Source organism: Drosophila ananassae, chromosome 3R (genome assembly GCF_017639315.1).
Source record: "Drosophila ananassae strain 14024-0371.13 chromosome 3R, ASM1763931v2, whole genome shotgun sequence".
Lineage (NCBI taxonomy): Eukaryota > Metazoa > Arthropoda > Insecta > Diptera > Drosophilidae > Drosophila > Drosophila ananassae.
In genome coordinates, this window is record NC_057930.1 from 25740135 (window position 1) to 25761172 (window position 21038).

The 21038-nt window shown below is 42.6% G+C and overlaps 1 protein-coding gene across 1 annotated transcript in view; it reads right to left on the bottom strand.

The window, feature by feature from the left end:
* Window positions 1-21038, bottom strand: part of LOC6497901 (putative neural-cadherin 2) — a 114230-nt gene that overhangs the window by 72200 nt on the left and 20992 nt on the right. The window contains exons 3-4 of the mRNA XM_044716399.1: window positions 13621-13693; window positions 2734-3472 (exon numbers count right to left, since the gene is read on the bottom strand). Coding sequence (XP_044572334.1) covers window positions 2734-2788 — 55 coding nt within the window. The 5' untranslated portion in view covers window positions 2789-3472; window positions 13621-13693. The remainder of the gene's footprint in view (window positions 1-2733; window positions 3473-13620; window positions 13694-21038) is intronic.

Consider the following 21038-nt stretch of genomic DNA (forward strand, 5'->3'; position numbering starts at 1 on the left):
TGGATTGTAGTTTGCTTTCCCAGTTGTGTGTAGTTGTAGCTGCTCTTATCTTCGGTGCTAACATTCTCGATGGTTTTTGCGGGCTAGTTGGCCTGGCTTAGTCGTCTGCCTCCTGCCACCACCCTGTTTCGCAACCTCTTCCACGGCTGTCAACTGTGTCGCATCGTAATTTCTAATTTGTTTGCATTATTGCCGCAGTTCTCGGCTTTTGAGTTTGTCTCTATTACGGATGACGTTTCTGATGGCTAAATTGAATAATGCTGTTTAAGAGGAGTGGGCCAGGATGGGATCCATTTACAATTGGGTTCTCTCGACTTAGTGCTGGAGTTGTTTTGTCAAGAAAGTGTCACATTACAAGGAAAATTAATTCAATAATAACTCCACACATGCTTCCCTATTCTCCATTTGGTTTTCTATTTCTCTTAAAGGTTTTGTATAACAGTTTTTTGTTTATATTTCCGATAAACTCGCTTTTTGCTAAAACATTTATTTTTAGAATACAGGGAAGTCTATAAATACAATTATCCTTTAATATCGAAGAAAAGTTTCAAAGCCAAAGGCTCTTATACTTTCGAGAATAAATATATCTTTTATGGCATTGGGAAAGTAAATCGAAAATAGAATTACTTCTAAATTATTAGAAGTAAAAGTATAAAGTATTTTTTATAGTATGTTTTTCTATTTTCGTCCTTTTTATAAGAGTATAAGTTAGCAGTTCCACTTTAAGCTTTGAAAAATATCCTTTGTTAGTATACAACGAAAAGCTCTTCGAAAAGTCTTCTTTATGGACAAGCTTCCTATAAACCGGTTATAAGAATGTCCTTCGTTGAATTTTGCCATAAAGCTCTTTTTGGAGAGTCCTGACTTTGAAATTAATTTGCCAAACAACTGAGTTTATTAACCAGCCCACAGAAACTTTATTCCACTTAGAGTTTGTAACTTTCATTGTTGTCCAAAATGATGGTTTTGGAAACTCGCCGAAAGTTTTTCTCAAATTATTACAAAGTTAACCACACGTCTGGGCCACAAAGCGCCTGGCCCACCACAGATCTTGGTCAGAATGCTCACTTCAGTGAGTCGGGAACACACCTAGGAGCGTCCAAGCCAAGACCAAGTCCAAGTCCAAGTTTTTTGTGCCATTTGCAGGGATTTTGTTTTGGCAATTGCCGGAAAACCGTCATACATTATAAAGCAGTTTGGTCTGCCAGTTTGCGGAGCTCAAAGTTTAATTGTTGAGGTTTCTGTTTGTGCCTGACATTTGTGTTGTCGGCCCTGTCACACTCACACACCCACCTCCAGGATCGCGCTCCTCCACCCCCGCAGCAACTTTGCTTGCATATATATGAGGATTTTTACGAGCCACTCATTAAGTATTTGGCGCAAAAGTTTTAGCAGCTTTATTTTTATTCCGCTCACTGCTCCGCCGGCCCTTTTATTTTTTATTTTATATTTTTTAGCCTGGATGTGGTCAGCCAAAGTAAGTCTCAAGTGCAGTTGACTTTTAATTGGGGCTAGAATCGGATGGGAGAGCCTAATTATGCGATGGAATGTGCGGCGAGATTACCATTTTTAAGGGCAGGGACATGCACTTCTTTGGAATGCGCAATTCGGTGCAACTGAGAGGATTTCAGAGGCCAGGACTGGCTTATTCTAGAAGCCTGGGAGTGAGATAAAGAGAATGTCTTGGATGTCTGCTGAAAGCGGTTGCAATTTATAAAAACTTATCGATGTCATCAATCACTTTAACGCACATGAGCTGCTGCTTCACCTCCGGCTGCACTCGACTCGGAGTCTGGTCTAGATAAATAACTTTATTAAGTGCAGCAAGATTCCATGTCAAAGTCTCAAAGTTGCTACGGAAAACTCCCCCGAGACAAGGGGGACTTGCACTTGCACCAGAAGGATGTGGGCCGCAAATTGAAATAGAACTCAAAACGATTTCGAGGCGCTTTGTGCCGATATTAATCAAAGTTGATTGCCTGTTAATATGGCGACGCAATCCATCGGCAAATTACCTCTAAAAGTTTCCACCCAACCTGAGAGCCTTTCAAGTGCATAAAATTAATTTGGTTGCCTTTCGTCCTAAGCTTTTTGAGAAGACTCCTTCTTTCCAAAATGGGTAATTTAAAAAACACTGAACTGTAGCTACGAATATGGACCAAATGGCTGAATTTAAATTTGATTGAATAAGGATCCCCAAAGATGACGGATCCTTCTCCACTAACTTGTGTTTCCCATTAATCTCACGAGGGAAAAAATACAAATGAACTAAACGCCCACAGAGTCGCACCAGGGCGCGGCTTCATAATTAAAAAGCTCTCAGTTTGCCATGGAGTTGAGTCTATTCCCCATAAGAGTGAGTGGGATAAACCCATAAGAACTTTAACTCGGAAGAAAGTAGGTGAAAGTACTATTTGAACCAGCTATGCTGAAATGTTGAATGGGGGAGGCAAAAAATATAAATTTCACTTCAGGGAAAGTTAAATGTAAAAAAACACAGACAAAACGAAAAACAAGAACAGAAACTTTACCCCTTTCTTAGGAAGCTCTTCCTCTTAATGATTTTTTTTAATTCAGACGCAATAATTTTCGGAATAAATGAGTCTGGAATCTGGTAGTTGCGAGGTAACCCACTTTTCTGACCATAACTTCAGCCCGATGTGAAGGGAGCGCTGAAAGGCTGGCTAAGTTTTCGCTTTCATCAAGCATAAAATAACACGGACTGGCACTTACCAATTAACAAAAGTTTCCAAATATGCATTTGAATGTCGAATGCTGCTGAGTCCATTCAAATTAGAAGCAGACGTTATAAAAAGCCCCGCCACTCGCCAGCGTGCTTTTCCCTTTCTCCTTTCTATCGCAGGCTCCTCTGTTGTCTCTGTTGCTGTCGCAGTCGAAGGATTCTTCCGGCTTTCGCTTGGCGCCTTTCCTTTGGCCTTCTCGGGGTCTTAGGCTCGGAAAAGTTGTCGATGGATGCGCTTAGTAGTGGGGATTTGTTGTTGCCGCGGCGTAGGCAGCAGCATCTTGTCCAAAACTTTTTGATTTTAATTGTTGCATTCGGTCCGACTTGTGTTTCTCCTCTCCTTGTGCTTTCTGGGAAGGGAGTCCCCTTGGAGTGGCAACAACAGAGAGGCAATTAAAGTTTCGGCTGGCAATCGTACAGTAAATGGCTGACCCCGTTCCGACTCGTCCTGGCTTCGTCCTTTAGTCCCGTCGCTTGATTATCGTATCTCTTTATGTCACTTTTCCACTTCCTGTCCTGCCTCGGTTGCCTGCAGCTTTATGCAACTTTCTGGGCCAATTTCAGATTCTCTTCTAGCTCCTCGTGGCTATTGCCTCTGTTTTGTATCCTTTTCGGCTGGACTGGGCCTCCCCTAGGACTCTCCGGTTTTTGTTCCTTTTCCTTGAAAGCGAAAATATTTAACTGCGTTTAGCAATTATTTTGATTTTGCGTATTCCATTGAGTTGAGCTCTGAAAGAGAAACGGAGAATTCATGATGATTAGATTTGGTTTCCTAGAGAAGAGAGTCTAAAATCAAAAAAAAAATCTGCCTTAAATTACGGCTTAACTTTAAATAATGCATTCTGCTTTTATTAAAAATACGTAGCTTATTGAGCTCCCACACTTTCTGGGCCTCTGTCCTGGAAAGTATTTTCATGAAACGCTACATTAACTTGATGGTATTTGCATTCCCCAGCAATTCCATTGATTAATTACAAAATCAGTCAAAGGTGGGCGTCGCACAAATTGTTGTCATAATAAATATTGAACAGAAGAAAATAATAAAATGCCGAGCCAGACACAGGGCGCGACAAACTGAAAAATTAAGTGCGATTAAAAATGTAATAAATGCAGGCGCACAAAAAGCCAAATTGAATAATTGTGCGACACAATTTTTTCCCATATTTAATATATATTGTGTGCATATTTGCCGAGCAAACGGGCAAAAGAGCAAATGAGTTAAACAGAAGCCCGGCATAATTAATATATTAAATAAAGCTGGCAAATTTGCGCTCGGAATACCGAAGTCAGACCAATAAAGGCCGAGAGCATGTTTTTTATTTATCATTGTCATAACGGCTTTACTTTATGGCCACAAACATTGTGGGGGCGACCTCCGAAGGCGGCATAAATTTCCGCTCCGATTTGAAGCGACATTTCTGGTGTTTCCAAAATTTTAAGAGGCCAGATGAGCTGCAATTATGGCTGAGTAAATAGGTTATTTTAACGATAACATAGAAATTCATTTTTATTTGGGCTATTTTGAGATGATTAATGAAGAAAATAAACAATGTTTAACACATTTCAAATTTCTTGCTTTCGATCCAGTCTTGTTTTTAGATGTATGATTCCCGATACTCCTCAAAAAATGTTTTCTATTCCCTCAATGAGTATCAGGTATGAATATTAGATGTCTCTATTTTATAGTTACAAAGTGAAGACTCACTATTGTCTCGCAGACATCACTCTTTAATGTATGGATTTTGGATTATGGCTTGGCACACTGGGGAGTGGAGACTGCGAAGCATTACTGGAAATCCTTGTCACATTACAATAGTCTGAGAGATCCGGCTCTGGGGGCTCGTCTAGGCTCCTTTCGCGGGCCGTCTCCTTTGTGCCATGAATTACTTTTCTTGCCGTTTTGTTTTCTAACAACCGCACAAGACAATGCACACAGAGCCTGTTGTGGGCGGGGTGTGCGTGCTCCGCTCTGTTTGCATATATGCCAGTACACACTGTGGCCCAAAGAGCGCCTGCTATTTAATTTATGAAGTAGAGCGCGTAAAAATTGTGCATTGTGGCGTCTCCACAATGTGCAGAGTGCGAAGGGGAGTGGATAGGACAGGGACTTATCTCGGACCCAAGCAGGCTCCCTCGCATTTTTCCAGTTTTTTCTGTTTTCGCACAACAAAAGACAGTTTAGGAATCACTGAAGGGCCGGGGACCGGAGTAATGTATCTTCCAGGACCGGTTCCCTCTAATCAACATGCAACGCAACCCTTCTAATGAGTTTCTTTAAATATGGCTCGTATGCACCAGTCCTGGCAAATTTATCGTCCAATCACACAGACCATTTATCAAATACTTTTCCCATCCTTGCAAATTAGACGTTAGACGCGGCAACTTCCTTCCAGCCAGTGCTGAAACTTTCATCGAACGGAGAGCAATTTAACACCACTTTAGTCTAGTCCTAGAGGAGGGGTTGTGGTGGGAAAAAGTTAATCTGCCGCGATAAATCACAAGTTATTAATGCGCAACGTGTTCGACGTGGCGCTCAATTTCGCAGCTGCCGCGGCTGCCTCATCATCGTCTGAGGCAACCTTATTGGCGTGTCATCATTACGGGTACTATTTAGTCTCTCCAATTAGCGGAAGGCCCTGCCTACTCAACTGGCAGACACTAAGTGTAGTTGAGAAACTTTGCATGCAAGCCAACTTGTTGAAAGGGCACTGGGTGGAATGGCTCCAGCTCTGGATATCACGAGACATATATGAGCTTGCCCAGAGCTCACTCACTGAGCTCATCAACAATTGGGAAAATCAATGCCACTGCCAACTTCGCCGCATGTCGAGTGTCTCAAATTTTCACATGGAGCAAGCTTGCACTTCATTCGGACAATTGACATGACCACTGACACGTGTCAGCCATGGCACGCGCTTCCCACATTCCGCATTCCAGCTCCATGCATACGGTACGGTACGTACATATAAAGAGTACATGGGGATCGACAGCAGTCGCAAAAAATGGCGACTAGACCGGCTAGAAAGGAGTGCCATCTCATGCTTCTGGCAAAGACATGGCGTTGTCATTGTCATTGGCCAGGACCGGGCCAGAACTCCAGCGTCACGTCACGTCAACGAAACCAGCGCCAAACCAAAACTCAAATGCGAGTTCAGATTATGGCATAAATGGGAGGGGCAGAGCGGAGGTTGGAGGATGGAGGAGCCGCAGATAAGGGGGCGTGGCGGGCCACTAGACAGATTTCGGGGAACAAGAGGACAAAGCATGAGTTATGGCTTGATATGACGACTATGTTCAACAATTTCTCTCCATGATTCTTTATGATTGTGGCACTGCTGGGTTGCCAAATTCTGGGGTGGTACTCTGGCGTCCCCACCACTCATGGAATGGATTCTTTTTTGCTGGCAAGGATACTAGCTGACCCATTTTAAGCTGCTTCATAACCCAATTTAAAGCCGTTTTTAAGCAGAGAAGAGTTTTAAAAACCATGTTTTCCTTTTTAATTTTCTTACATCACTTTTTGCAAATGTCGTCAAAAATGCTGTTCTCAGACAGCTGCTGCTGGTGATTTCTTTGTAGCATGTGCTTAATCCAATTTCCAACGCCATTGTCGCCACTGAGATATGCCAGACCAAAGGGGGCCATGCAACATGCAACTTGCCCCAAAAACCCATGTAATCCGCCCGTCTCCCATGTGTGCGGTTTCCCAGTGTCAGGGCAAACTTTTTACGCTCCAGCCGGGGATATGCATCCCCCAGAACACACCCCAACTATTTTAAAATGGCAACGGGTGGGACTCGATGGATCTCCATCCGAGTGATAGACAATCCAGAGACTCTGCGCCCTGCGGTTGTCCCCGTAATTGTCGAAAATGTCAAACCGATGTGCTGGCAACGCACATGAATGAGCAAAAGTCACAGGGATAATTATGACCGGGAAGGGAGTGTGCTGAAAACAAATGAAAGCATTCGCGGCCAGGTATTTGATTGGAGTGGGCGGTGGCTTAGATGGGTAACTCCTCTCGGACGCAGTAAACACAGTATTAATAAAATCCGGAACTCGTGTAACACGAGACTATTTTGCGAGTGCTTTGGTGACTATTATTCCTGCTTGTTAGGAGCACTTGGAAAAAATGTAGTGTAAATATAATAAAGAAGACTCCTATTATGTTAGTGGTTGAACCTCAAGAGCTACGCCTTCTTATACCACTTGACTGTCGTGACTTGTCCCCTCTCTCAAACTTTTCCCCCAGTGTATAATCAGCACGAGGCAACTGTACCAACCCGTCCCACCGAGAGCTGGCCAACAAATTGAAAGCTCAATCATGTTGCAGCAGCTGTTCGTGCGAGTGGCCAAAATGCTGAAATGTCGAAACGCGTGTTCCCATGTTTTGGGTTTTCGCTAGCAACCCCTTCCCTGTCCCCTGTCCCCTGGCCACTAGGCCCTCCAATGGCCGCACTCACACATGGCCAAATTATGTAAATGACATTAATCCTTATGGCGCACAATAGTTTAACGGTTCGGCGCTTTATTGTCACGTCCCAGAACAGAGCCAGCATCAACAATACCAAACTCCGGCAGGCAGAGTCCGAATCCGAGTCCGATTGCGACCGGACTGTGTTCTCCGAACCCTGGAGTTTTTATGCCCACGTGCTGGAACTGGAACTGAAACTGGGGGATTGCGTGTCTCCCGCTGCATGTTCCCCTCCAATGACAGCTAACTTTTTCCTTGTTAATTGCGAAATCAGTTGGTGGAACAGAAATGGGCGCTTCCTCTACCCGGCTCATCGGCCCACCCGCACAGCTTACATAATCAATTACGTGATCAACGTGATGACCTTCCTTTTGATTTGATTTATGTACTGGTACTTGTATCTTACCGGCCATGTGGGTGTCGGATATTTTGGCAAGGGCTCTTAAAGGCAGAAGTTTAATTGGAATCAGTAGAGGAATATATGTAGTGATGTATGGACTCCATAGTCCATACGTTTATTGTTTTTTCCTCTTAAATATGGTCTGGTAATATATCACACTGATTGCATGTTGACTCAAGTAATGACATCCGAATGGAGTGGAAATGCAATGCCTCGTGTCCGACAATTAAACGGCTGGTTATTAAAAATTAAGTGCCTGGCGTGGCCGGCGAAGGAGTTGAACTGCAGCTGGTTGATTGTTATTGAAACACTTCCGATTCCATTAGCAACCACCATCGGGGCATTAAGGGTCAAATAAAAACCGCAATAAGCAGAATTGCAGCGATTACCTGCGGGGTAGAAAGAACTGAAAAAGAAAATCAGCGGGTGGTGTTAATGTTGGAACATTTTCCGAAGTGCTTTTCCCGGAACCGAGTCGGGCACCACCTCGATGGCTTGCCACACTTCATTGGGCTTTTGGCTACACGATTAATTTGTCCGTTGCCTAATTAGAATAATACAACTAATGTGGCAGGATCGTGTGGCAGGACCTCCTCCTTTGGCATGCGCATAATTAGCCGTAGCACTTTCTGCCACCCGCCACTTGTCCCCCTCCATGTCATTAACCTGGGAGTCGCATAAATTCATGATGTATCAGAAGGAAAAGGAGCGGAAACCATGAAGGAAGCGGCCAAATCACAGTTTGGTTTTATGTACACGCATTAATGTGCCAGCCAGTGGATGCCCGATGCCCTATGCCCTTGGGAGACCATCGGATGAGTGCTCCTGGATGGCCGTGTACTTCTGGTTTATTAATTCGCTGGCAACATGCAACGGACTTGTTTGCGGAAAACCTCATGTTGATATTTGGCCACAACTGCCAAACGCCCGGCGTCCAAATTCCTCCACAGTTCTAACCGGATGACGTCCTTTAATGCTGGGTTAGTGAGCTTTCAGATACCAGAACTTAAATTCTTCAAGAGTATGCGACATTGCAAGGAAATTTAAATATTTTTTCATAACTTTTTCAAAGTCATCTACTTAATCCTGAAAAGCAACATATACTAGTTTGTTTTCCCATCTATTGCCACTCGAGTTTCCTGGAAGGTGACTCTTGGCAGACACCACTTATGTCCTTTCACGCCCAGGAAATCCCTTAAATATTTAAAGCGCCAGGGCCCTCTGTTCCGGGATCTCAATCAGTGCTTAAGAGGCACAAGAGCGAGGAATTAAACATGCAGCTCGTTCATTTTTGGGTCACTCAATTAAATGAGTGCATCTCGAAGAGCCCTCGACAAGGTAAGTTCAGAAGCTCCTGCAGGACCCGGTCTTCGCTTTCCACTTACCGGCTCCTCCACCCATCCTCGGGCCAAATCGATGGCAGTTCGATCCTGAATGCTCCTTGTGGCAGCGCTTGTCGATGGGATGTCTTTGTTGTTGGCCCGGGCCTGGTCAAGTTGCCTTTTGATTAAAAGGACATTGGGAAATAAAGTAGAGCAAAGTATGTGCTAAACTTTTTTCCCTCCTCGACGGGAATTAGAGGCGAAGCGAAATGAAAAAGAATTCCCCTGCCCCACGAGAAACGTACTCAGGAGGTATGTAATTGTTAAGTGCTCATTAGAAATGCCCCAGACAGAGGCAGGCGAGGCAGACGGGGCAGATGAGGCGGATGAGGCAGCCGAGCATGGGGCGGATGGGGCAGCTTCAAGTGCTCAAGTGCATTTTCAATTAGGGAGAGGAAAATATTTGGCTGCACTTTGCCAAAGGAGCCAATAAACTGTTGAATTTACGGCAGGTCCTAATAGCTTTTCGCTCATTTATCCATTCCGCCTTCGGTTTATTCCACAACAGCTCAACACCAGCCCGGAAAGGCGCATTTTGGATTCAGTTGAAACATTTCTGAGATCCGATTGCCATTTCAATTTTCCCATAATGGATTCGCTCTTCAGAACGGTGATTCAGATATTGGTTACCATTATTAATTATTTCGAAATACCCTGAATGGGATGTGATGCCTGATTTATTGAGCTGCCAGTTAAAGTGCCATTCAATACCATTTAAAAATAATAAACTATTGAGACTATAATTGTGCTTATTCCAGTTCTTCCACAGAGGCTCTAAACCGACTTAAAGTTTCCATCCGGGCCACCTCCAAGCTGTTGCTGCATCGGAGCTTACGTTTAAGAACAAATTGAATTGCTATTAGGCACTCTGGCTAACAACAGAGGCATGTGGGGCAAGTGATGTGTGGCAACCGCATTAGGGCATCTTCCAGTCAGCAACTGTTCCTGTTTCCTTCTGCCTTCATCCTGCTCCTGCTGTGGGTCCTGCTTGGTCCTTCCACCAGTTCGACTCCTGCTGCTCATTTTTGCATTCACAGTTGGATGGCGTTGGCAGAGAACTTTTGCCACTCGAGTACATTTTGTTTTTGCAGCCGATTAACAGTGAAAGGAGGGCAGCTCCCCCGAATCCTAAGGAGTTGCAAAATGCTACAGGCGGCTTTCTTTTCTCTGTATCGAGAAAAAAAAGGGTACTCCAATACATTTGAGGAAAATTAATTAGAATCAAGCTGCACAGATCAAGGAATGTGTTTTATAAACACATTATTTTTGAGTGCATATTTTTTGTTAAGAGATATAATTTAAAATATACTCAGTATTTATTTCAGTGCCTTTGCTTTCCTACTTGTTTTGTGGTATTTCTCCCTCATGCAAAGCCGGCTGCTTGAGAAATGCAGCAGCCAGGCGCATATTGACTTTAGTGTTAGCCAGATTGTTTCGGCCCTGCCAGGGCAAATGTTATCCTCGTGGCCTTCGCCTTCGCCCCAAGCCCGCGCCTCCGCTGGCTCTGTGTCTATAAAATTTGATTTTTACTATCACTTGGCATTGTTGTGCGGTGGTGCCTGGTGCCGTGGCCCCTGGGAACTTAGAGGAGATTACAATGGGCGTCAGCATAATGTGTGCTCTGCGAAATTGAATTGATTTTTTCAACTATTTCCCCGGCTGTGTGGCATTAAATTGTTCATTTGCTTCACTGTTAGTTGTTAACCTACTTTGGCCGCAAGTTGGCTGGCAAAACTTAACAACAGGAAGCAGCTGATAGCAGAAAATAACACACACACCACACACATGCCGGTATCAAACTGCCAACAAACAGTTTTGAGTTACAGCGGAAGGTGCAGAGGTTCAAAGCTCTGGGAGAAAGATTGCAAGGCATTAAAAAGGCTAAAAAGGGGAAAAAGCTAAGGAAGGGGAACTGGGCAGGGCGAGGACTATGGGGGAAACGAGTACGGAAAAAGGATGGTAACTGCTTGGCTTGAGAGCCTGGCAAAAACTTGCAACTTATGCCTGCATTTTGCACATTTTCATTATAAATATAATGCATGTGTGTGGCTAAAACAAAAATTTCAGCGTGCGCAGGACGAGAGGGCGAAGCTGCGAATACCCTTCCAAAGTTGCTCAAAATGGGGTCAGTTCAACATTGTTTACAGGAGTTAATAGTTTGTTAACTTCAATACTTTTTTCGCAGCATGAATTAGATTTTCCAAAGTACTACCTTTGACTAACTAGCTTTGGTGGATTAAGTATTTTAATAATGGATATTCTTAGCTGGTTTCGCTAGTTTTTAATGAGTTTGTAAGCGACAAACATATATAGTACTACCATAGGCACTACCCAGTCTCCTGTCCCAAGAACTTTTCCGCTGCATAGTGATAGCGCCTGACGGAAGAGCTTAAGGAATTTTTCACACATATGTGAGTGCGTTTGTCGAACAGAAGTTTGGAAAACAAAAAGAAAATAACTTTGGTGGGGAAATCGTCTTTGTGTTGACGTGAAAGTAATTTTCTGCAGATGACAAGTTATGCCAAGAACGAGATGAGTTTGTCTTTGAAACAGGATATGCTTTTCTGCAAATAAAGAATTCCTCATTTTCCGCTCGACCCACAAACATTTAAAAGTTTCCCTGTATCCAATTATGTTGAATTGCACAATGTACATAAATCAGTTAAATTAACTAAATAATTGGCCGGACAGACACGGCCGGAGACATGGCCAACTTTTGGAAAAAGCCAGGCTTTTTGCCTCTCACAAAGTTTCTCGTCTTCCCCAGAATCCGGTACACACGTGTAAAAAATAGAATTACCATGAAGGCAGTGCTGAAGAATTCGAAAACTTTCCAAGTCCGACGTGCAACGTTACATAAATTGAAATAGTTGCGTCGACAAGTCTCGAAATGCGATGCAAGACTTGCCACAGTTGACAATTTTTCCTCCTTATACTTTGGTTTTTATTTTTTTAGCAGTTTTAATTAAACTAAACTTACATGCACAAGTTATTGTTTCGCACACATTTGTGTGTGCGGAGAGTGCGGAGCCTTCTTGGCAGGGCGAAGAGTAAGCAAAAGTCATTTAAAACTTTCGTATGCTTGGTCAGCCATGACTTAGCATGCATATCTCATACTCAGACTCGGACTCTGACTCCAAACCCTTTTCCCATACAAAAACTTTTTCGATATTTCAAATGCAGCGACTACAAGGGGGGGCTGCAAAAAATAAAAACGTTGCTGGGATGGGCAGGACTTGTAGACAATAACTTTGCAAAATCCAATTACGAGAGCTGAATGTGTTTGGTATGCCTTTATTTTACTTTTCGGTAGGTTTTTCTCCAGCCTGCATATTAAATTAGCCCGTAAATTGAGTATGCTCTGCAGCCTCTGACCTTTTCTCTTTCTTTCTATACCGGGTGGGCGTATTTGCCATCCTCTGATCCGAATCCTGAGGTTTGTGCTGCCAATTTGAAATCAAATTTTCCTTATCACTGGCCGGTAGGTTGCTAAGTTCCTGGGTCGGTGGCTGTGCGAGACAGGTCTTTACTAATAAACAAGCTAACAATGCATGGGAGGTCAGGTATCACCGACTGCAGACGTTGCGTATACGCAATGTGTTACGTGTGCGTGCGGAGGGGAATAAAGTCATTTTCTTGTTCATCCTCTTGTCTCTCCAGGTCTCCGGGATCGACTCCGCCCTGGGATAATTTCATTTGTCAATATGAAAGCGAAAAAGTGATTTACTTAAGTGTAAACTCATTTTCTACTCAACAGCAGAACAATAACACAGCAAAGGCGGCACAATTCATTGCACTTTGTTTGTTTGGCATTGCCGTTGCCACTCCTGTTGCTGTTTCAGTTGCAAGTGTCGCAATATTGCTGCCAGTGTGGCAGCAACTGTGGCAGCAACAGTGGCAACAACAATGTCACTGCGCTTTTCACCTTAACAACATAATGGCAATCAACTGATGGAAATGACGCAGCCACAGTTTCCAGGAAGGATTCGAGTGGGTTTTCTCCTGGCCTGGAATGGGAATTGAAATTGGCTGGGTTGTGGGTGGCGGACACGAAGGCTGGCGGTTGGAAGTGGGTAACGAGTGCTTGCCATTATTCATTTAGACCTGGGTATTGAGCAAAAAGTGTTGCATTGCCGCACAATCGACAAATAAGCCCTAGGCAATGTGTATTCTTTTTCAACAACCTCCTCTTCCTTTTCCGATTTGCCAGCTTGGCTTTTCTTTGGCTCCATCTGCAATTGAGATATTCATTCACTCACACAGTCTGCGGCTTTCGATTTGCTTGCGATTTAGAAATACAAATTGTGTGCCTGCCGAAGGTCGGGGGTCGAGACTTTGGGTGCGTCCTTTCTTCTCGGAAATTTGTAAGTAAAACAAAATTGCTTTCCATAGACAAGCATACAGACGGCATGTGAGTGTGTGCTTTGTTTTGGATTGCGTCTTTATTTTTTATTAAATTGCCCAGATTTGCACTGAGATAACAATCAGCCAGGCCAATGGCAATTGCTCAAGGTATTTATGGGTGCTCCATTTGAATGGCCCGGAATAAGAGCCACTTAATGGAACACGACGAAAGAGGACAACGGCACGGTTTCATAAATAAATTAAAAACAGTACTTACCATTTACATATCCTGGAGAAGTGGTCTTGTCTTTTATGATTCGTGTGCAGAGTCTTATCTGAGGCGTATCGATCTGCAAAGAATGGAAAATTTAAAGCTTATTATTCATTCTCGAGTAACTACATTGCAAGTTCAGGCTGCAACATAAATAATAAGTGTGTGTCTATTAATTCTGCCTTCTTGTTGACTGCTTCCCTTTAAAAGCCAAGTTTGCAGCATTCAGCTAATGAAATTCCGGCCAATGCTTCCTCCAAATCTTAAATTTTAATGTCAAAACACATTTTCTCGTTTTTGCTACTGCTACTGCCACTTCTGCCCCTGTTGTAGTTGCTGTTGCTGGTGGCAGTTACAACATGATTGCCAGACATTGTTGTTGTTGCCGCTGATGTCGGAGCTCTACCATTTCAGATTACGGCCAGAGTTTAGTTGGCACACAGAGCTTTTCCCTCCCAGGCTGACACATGCCTACAAGCTTATTTATAATAAAAAATCATACATGAGCGCACAGACAATGAGACAATAGACGAGAATTGTTGGTACAAGCGGAAAAGGGGGGTTTTGGGTGGCAGGGTAGCTGGGTGGCCTGGGTGGCAGGGGTGGAGGTCCGGAAAAAAACAAACAACAACGAAAATGGCAGCACAAAAAATGGGTTTGGGGCATAAATGTGGAAATGAAAGGCGGCTCTGTCGGGGACTTGGGCTTTTGCCTGCCTGGGAATTTCCAGAGCCGTCATTAACTGTTGTGCCTGTATGTTCGTCCGTGTATGTGTGGACTTATGTAACACACGGACGCATACAGGCACACCTCATCTAACCATTCATTGACATCATTTGGCATGGTAGATAACATTCAGCCAAGTGCACACATCCATACACTGGGAACTAGGATGTTGCAAAGTTGAATAAACCAACTGTCATTAGAGTCTTAATGGAAAAATGTCCTATTACTTTTATTCCATTCCAACTAGAAACCTTAAAACTCTTTCTATTTCCGATTTTTTCTCACAGTTCACTCAATAATAGCTGGAGTTGTTGGAGGTCACCGAATCGTGCTGACTGGGGAGAAGGAAAAAGGAAGACTCCTGCCATCTCCTTGCCACCTTTGCCAGTTGCCCTGCACAACCGAACAATGTAATGAAATTTTCGAAATATCTATGATGATTTGCGGTTGCCATGATTGTCGGCCAGAAGCTGTTAGTCCTGCCGCCTGTGCTCCGTTCTTTCCTCCGCTCTCTCCCCCCACTATGCAAACGTATCCTTGTTTCGCACATTCTGGCTGCTGTAGGCCAGGATTCCATCGCATCCCAAGGCATCGCACGGCATAGATGCCCTTTGGTTTCCTGCCTGACAAAGTCAAGTGACTTAAGTCACACTTTGGGCTGCCTTTTGCCGTCCTTTGAGTCCTTTGAGGCGGGTTAGTGAGCATGTGTGAGTTTTGATTTGTACGGATGCTCTACAACATTAAATTCTGAACATTGATTATGATAGGATATTTAATGTAGCTTTTCAACTCTTAATTCCTAAATAAAAAATATCTTTATTGGAGAAAGAACAAGTTATGGATAATATGGATGATGAATATTACTCTCAAAGCAAATCTGAAATGTGTTTTTAATGTCATTTTAAGTCCCCCTAGTTCCGGCACTATTTGTTCTTCGTTTCCAATATTTATTCACAGGACCTCCACAGGACCCACTAGCCGAGTCTCGAAATGGGCGCAAATTCAAACTGGCAGCACGTAATAATTTTATTATTTATGGTGATGACGATGGCGAACAAGAATGGCAGCCATATACAGGGAGTAGTGTGTGCATTTGGGGGAGCACTCCTAGACTCCTCGAACAGATCCCCCGGTTCCAGCCTCCCGAAAAGTTGTAACGGAATTATTGTGAAATTTGTGGGAAATATAACGAATATGCGCATTCAGAATGCGATGAGACTGGGGCATGAAAATGTCTGAGAGTTTTGTCGCATGCAAACATAAATTTTTGTGTGCCATGCAAAATAACGTAATAACATTAAATATGCAAATGCCTTTTGTCAGCCATTGCATTTACACACGACAAACACGGAGGGGTGCAGCGCGGGGAGCTGTATTTGAATTCATTCATGAAGATTGGAGGACTGAAAGTTGAGGAGCATCAAAGGGTAGATGGAGATGCGGCGACGTATACGGATGCGGACGAAGGGCCGTCGACTTCATCACACATTTTGCAATTTGCATAAAGTGAAAATGATGCACATTTCTGTTTTCCTACGACAATTTGCCTTTTATTGATTTTCTTCGATTTCTTTGATTTCCCTCACTCTGATCAGCCAGCCTCACGGCCGGCACACCCCATTCCTGCCTCACTCCATCGGCCGGAGAAGCCCTCTTCGTGGGTCCCCGACGATTCTACATGTGTTTTGAATGACGTTGAGTGCTGCTATGCAAACATTTTCTAACGAACACTTAGAGCAAATAGATTCGAGGGCTGCCAGCTCATGTGAAGTCTTCCATTTTCCACTCCTTACACTGCACTCTTGGGCGGACAGCTCCTTCTTGCCCGGGTTTTCTTAGCCATTTTTTATCGCATGCCAATTACTTCTCATTTTATGTTGTAGCTGCATCAGCAAGAAGTCTTTCAATTTCATTAAAATTGCAAACAATTACATTTAAGCTGACACTATGCAGTGTCTGGGATTTCATTTACATACTAGCCAGGATCAGGACCAGAACGAGGACCAGGACAGCCAACCAATTTATATGGTTTGTGCATTGAGAGAAAAAACAGAAAGCTGCTGGATCTCTTTTTGTTTGCCAACTCATCCAATGTGTAAACATTTTTTCACACAAAGACTTTAAAGGGTCATTAATACATTCCGATTTTTTATTTGAATCGAACTGTCTGTCATTGGTCATATTATGTTTCACTTTTCAAAGCTGTGAATTTGTTAGCAGCAATCGCAGCATGGATCCTTTTTTCCCCGTGCAGATGCAAATGGGGAACCTGACACCGAACATGGCATATCTGAAAAGTTAAAGCTGCTAGTTAATCAGTCGACTTATCCAGTCAGACGACTTAATAACTTTGAAACCGCACAAAGCAATTAAAAAATGCCAACTGCATGCACTTGCAGCGTTTAAAGTTTGTCACAGCTCAGTCACTTCCGCTTGATTCCTCTGCTCTGCGAAAACTTGTCCCACTGGACTGCCACTGGGCTGCCAGTGGCAAAGTTTGCGATATCACCAAGAGCCACATCAATTGCCTGCCTGGCAGCCCCACCAGCTAGCCCGGATGCCGGCAGCTCCCTCCCCCACTGGCATGTGCAACACATATTGGTCAATAAAGTGCGCTCAAAATATTTGCCACAACTTGTGCACTTTACCTATCACACAACTTGAAGTTACTTCAGTCCCGTTCCGACCCTCTTCAGATTTGTTGTTAATTTTTGGGCAAATTTGCCAAAAATTTCCCCAACTTACTGCCGCATCCCCTCTGCACTTTGTGCTGGTGTTGCATACTTCTGTGGCAAACTTTTAATTGATTCAATCGCCTGTGCATATTTTCAGTTCAGTTTAGTTCTTTGGGGGGTACAATTGCCAAAATGTGATTTTCATTTAAGAGAAAGTGCCTTAAAAGCGGGAAATTCAATTTTGTAATACTGTTGTCTCTAATATCTTTAAAAAACGAGGACTTTTCTTTTTTCTGTTGTTTTTCTTAAATAAGTAAGCCCTATTTGAGACTTTCTTCTTGTTTTTCAAGTGCCAGCCAAGGCTGCCAGTCAGTTGTCGCTCCCCAGATGGGTTTTTGGCAATGGGGAGGAGGAAGTGACCTCCAGAGGGTGCGTGTGCGTGTGGCTCCCGGCGTGCTGGTGAAATTAGTTAGAGGATTAAATTTGTACTTTAATAGGATTTCTCATTAGGTGGCTGTTCACGATTGAATCGAAATATTTGTTCGATACCACACGCACGCCACAAACAAGTCACCAGCACCCATTCCCATGCTAATTCTAATCGGGTCTCAAATAGTTGGAAGCCACACAAATATCAGAGGAGCACCAGTTAAGTTCCGAAATGTATGCAAAGCAGCATGTATTGGGTAGCTCATTAGTTTGGGAACTTCTCCAAATGGTCAGAACTTTGGAGAAAAGCTTGAATTACTACACGTTCTGATTTAATTCTGCTCAGGATATAATTCTGGTAATGCAGTAATCAAATGATTACTCAATGACTTTAGACCTTGTCACAAAACGCCGTCATTTTGAGAAATGCCCCTGAAATGCCCTGTCAAAAAGTTCATCCACCAAACATAATAAATATAATTTATCTTAAAATGTCTATAACCAATTAGAAATCATAAATTAACAAGAACGGAAAAAGCTTAAACAAAATTGCTACCCAACACTGTTCATAGAGATAGGAAATATAAAGAACGAACCATCATTGTTTCCAGAAATCGATAATTTGAACAATCGATGTAACATAATTGTATAATAAGTTACAGCAAATACGTTATTTACATTTAAATACTTTTAATCTATTGTAAGGTTAATCTGAAATTAAAACTGAAGCAACCATTTGTTTAAATCTTTGACAATATTCGAGTGATCCTTACGCGGAATTCAGTAATAAATTTCGTATTCGTTATATACGTTACAACATTACAAAATATTTTGGGTTGATTCTTTGTTCATTTTAGATTGTGGATACATAAGTAGGGCCTATGTGGCTCTCTAGGATGTTCATATCTTTGCCAATAATTATCCGATCATTGACAGGGATGCCTTAAAAGATTTTTTATTTCATTCTGCATCAATCTGTATTAAAACCTAAAACCAAATTTTTTGATCGATTTTTTGTCAATTTTTTCCATTTCCGATAGAACTCCTGGGGAGGATTGGGGAATACATGTATACCACCTATATGGCTCACTAGGATGTTCATATCTTTGCCAATATTCATCCGATCATTGAGAGGGATACCTTAAAAGATTTTTTATTCGATTCTGCATCAATCTGCATTAAAACCTTAAACCAAAATTTTGATGAATTTTTTGTCAATTTTTCCAATGGAACTCCTGGGGAAGATTGGGGAATACATGGGTACCGCCAATATGGCGCACTAGGATATCCATATCTTTGCCAATTTAAAATTTTCTGATAAATTGAGTATCAATCGAGTATCGATCTTTATTGTTGAACTAGTTATCGGAACTTAAAATTATGTATCCATTTTGTCACGACGCTGGAACGGCCATACTCTTTCATTAAAAAAGCTTACAAATTAACCTTTGCGCCAAAATACAATTTATAAGGATTTGGTAGCCATCATTGACTTTTGGATATTTCTGATGACTGATGAAGTTTCCCAGGAGCTTAAAACGTTAATCTGCATGGAATTTATGGAACGCAATCAAAATGACGCCTGGATAATTTGGGTGCTTTGGGTCTTGGAATGATTTTCTTATCCAGATTGGATTGTTGGCAATTGAAAGCAGCCTAGAAGCTACCTTTTAAAGTTTCCTGCTGTATTTATTATGGGATATAATGTGCTTGAAACTATAAATATTTTCATTAACGTATCGTTTCCAGTTTTTGCTAGGCACAAATCTATTTTCTATCAGATTTAACATATATGTATTTATTTTTTGCAGGTTCTTACATATTTTTTTGGATATCGGATCACAGATTCTGCGTCGCAAATATTCAGAAATAATGGGAAGTAATTGAGCCCCTTCAACTTCAAACTTAATAATGTGGTTTAAACTAGAAATAGTTTACTTAACGTATCGTTTCCAGTTGTTGCCAGGCACATTTCTACTCCTGTCATTCAGTTCTTACATATATTTCCTTGTTACAGGAACCTTGGATTATATTATTGAGTTCTGGAGTCGTCCAACAGTACATCTTATCATGTTCTTGTTACTCTTGAAGTCTTCATGTAAGTTTACATCCAAAACCACTTGCATATACATATGTATGTATCAAAGGTATGGTTTTAGTACTAAGCTTTTAATAGACTAAGAATTTCAAGAAATATGGGAAATGCTTATGCAAATATGAAACTGATTGCAAACTAACTACTGCCACTGTTCAATCATAAAGCCATTTAGTTAATTTGGGACTATTGGGAATATGGTTTAAAGCTTTTCCCAGGATTAGGGGGCCTTCGAAATTTCCTCTTTTCAATCACAACCCATTTCACTTGAAAGCCACCAGCGTATCCACATTTCAACGCCCAAGCCGCGAACTCGCATTCACAATTAACCACTTGGCGGGCCATAAATTTGACACACACACACTGGCACACACGCAGGGGCAACCGCATTGGGGCACGCGTACAGTCACAAGTTCGCCGGACCGGAAACCAAATCATTAGCTAGAAAAATTGACCAGGCCAACAAAGGGGAGTTGGGGGGAGGCTTTCGGCTTTTATTGAATTTTTCGCTGCTCCCGAAAGTTGTCGTAGAGAAAGGAAACCCATTGCGGGGAGGAATAAATTTTCATCAACTGCATTTTGCACAATTTTGTGCCGGCAAAGTCAACGTGACCGAACGCAGTTAAGCGACCACATCCGCCAGAGTCCAAACCAAAATAATTATGTAACCAACAAAATATTACGGACCATATGTAGCCCCAAACTGTTAGTACTGCTATGTAGGGTTCCGGCCACACAATGCCAACACAAACCCGCCAGATTTTAATTCGTTATCTGTTTGTTCTAGTTTCCTGTTGGTGTTTTGCATTTTGCACTTTTTTTGTTATTTTGTTTTCTGGTTTTAGTGGAATATTGTCACTGCCGTGATTTGAAATGCGCTTACAGCTTGTCGAAATTCCAAAACTGGCTTTGTGTTTTTAGTCAAACAGAAACATGCGACGGACTTCCAGGATAATATTATCCTTGCTCCAGCGATTGTTGTTTATCTGGCCCGTGTATCTATCATGTATTGTTAATTAAGAATTACCCCAACAAACAGTCCGCTTAGATTGTATTTAGCTTAGTGGGTTTGAATTCAGGCCACATGCTTTTGCCTAATTAAATTCGAGAAAGAAACGGTCTTTAATATGGCAACTCAAAGGCTCTAAGCCTCTATAATCGAGTGCCTCGTCGATTAATAATAAGCCGGCCATAAAGCTGTCCCCATTCGAGAACTCTGCCAAGTGCAAAAGCGATAATCAAGTGCAAGCGACCGGCAGAAACAACAGGCCCTGCATCTGACCGGCAATCAGCGATTTGGGTCTGATTAAAATCGCAACCATTTCGACTGCGACTCGACTGAGGGAGAAAATTAAAACCGACTGTGCTAACGGGGCTCGTGCTGATGTACGGCAAAGGGGGGCACATTGAGGGTGGCACGCGAGGGCCAAATGGCTAAGATAACTGAAAACCAAGTCATGACCATATCACCGAGGCGGGCCCCATTGAAAACAATTGCA